The 467-nt window shown below is 36.8% G+C and overlaps 1 protein-coding gene across 1 annotated transcript in view; it reads left to right on the top strand.

The window, feature by feature from the left end:
* The window catches only part of LOC119589538 (ATPase family AAA domain-containing protein 5-like), a gene marked incomplete in the record, with an annotated part of 13,963 nt that overhangs the window by 4,350 nt on the left and 9,146 nt on the right, over nucleotides 1-467 (top strand). Inside the window, 1 exon segment of the mRNA XM_037938139.1 lies at nucleotides 1-467. Within this exon segment, the coding sequence (XP_037794067.1) occupies nucleotides 1-467 (467 nt within the window).

Here is a 467-nt window from a genome sequence, read left to right on the forward strand (position 1 = left end):
TTTAGATTCATCCTTAGCTGATTTTGAGATTTCGGAGAGAGAGGAACCAAAGGTCAGTAAGCCAAAGAAAACTGTAAGGAAGAGGAAAACAAATACTGCAGTTTCTGGACAATCAGATGATCCAGTTCAAGCATCTGAAATCAAAATAGAAGAAGGACTTGGATTGCCCAAGATTCCAATACAGACAACTGAAACCAAAGCAGAAGAGAAAGTCACCAAAAAGATTACAGAAATAGTCTCCAAAAACATGTCCAAAACTACAAGAACAGAAGGTTCACGACGGAACGCTAGTAACATTGCAATGTCAGAAGCTGAAGAGAAATGTCAAACAAATATTAAGGATGAAAGAGATGCACCTGAAACAAAACCTCCTACTGAGACTGAAGAATATAAAGACAACAATGTTAGGCAAAAGAATGTTAAAATGAAAACTCCTAAAACTAAAAGAGTGAGAGTAGTTGCAGTGA

The sequence above is a fragment of the Penaeus monodon genome, chromosome 25 (genome assembly GCF_015228065.2).
Source record: "Penaeus monodon isolate SGIC_2016 chromosome 25, NSTDA_Pmon_1, whole genome shotgun sequence".
NCBI classification, from domain to species: domain Eukaryota; kingdom Metazoa; phylum Arthropoda; class Malacostraca; order Decapoda; family Penaeidae; genus Penaeus; species Penaeus monodon.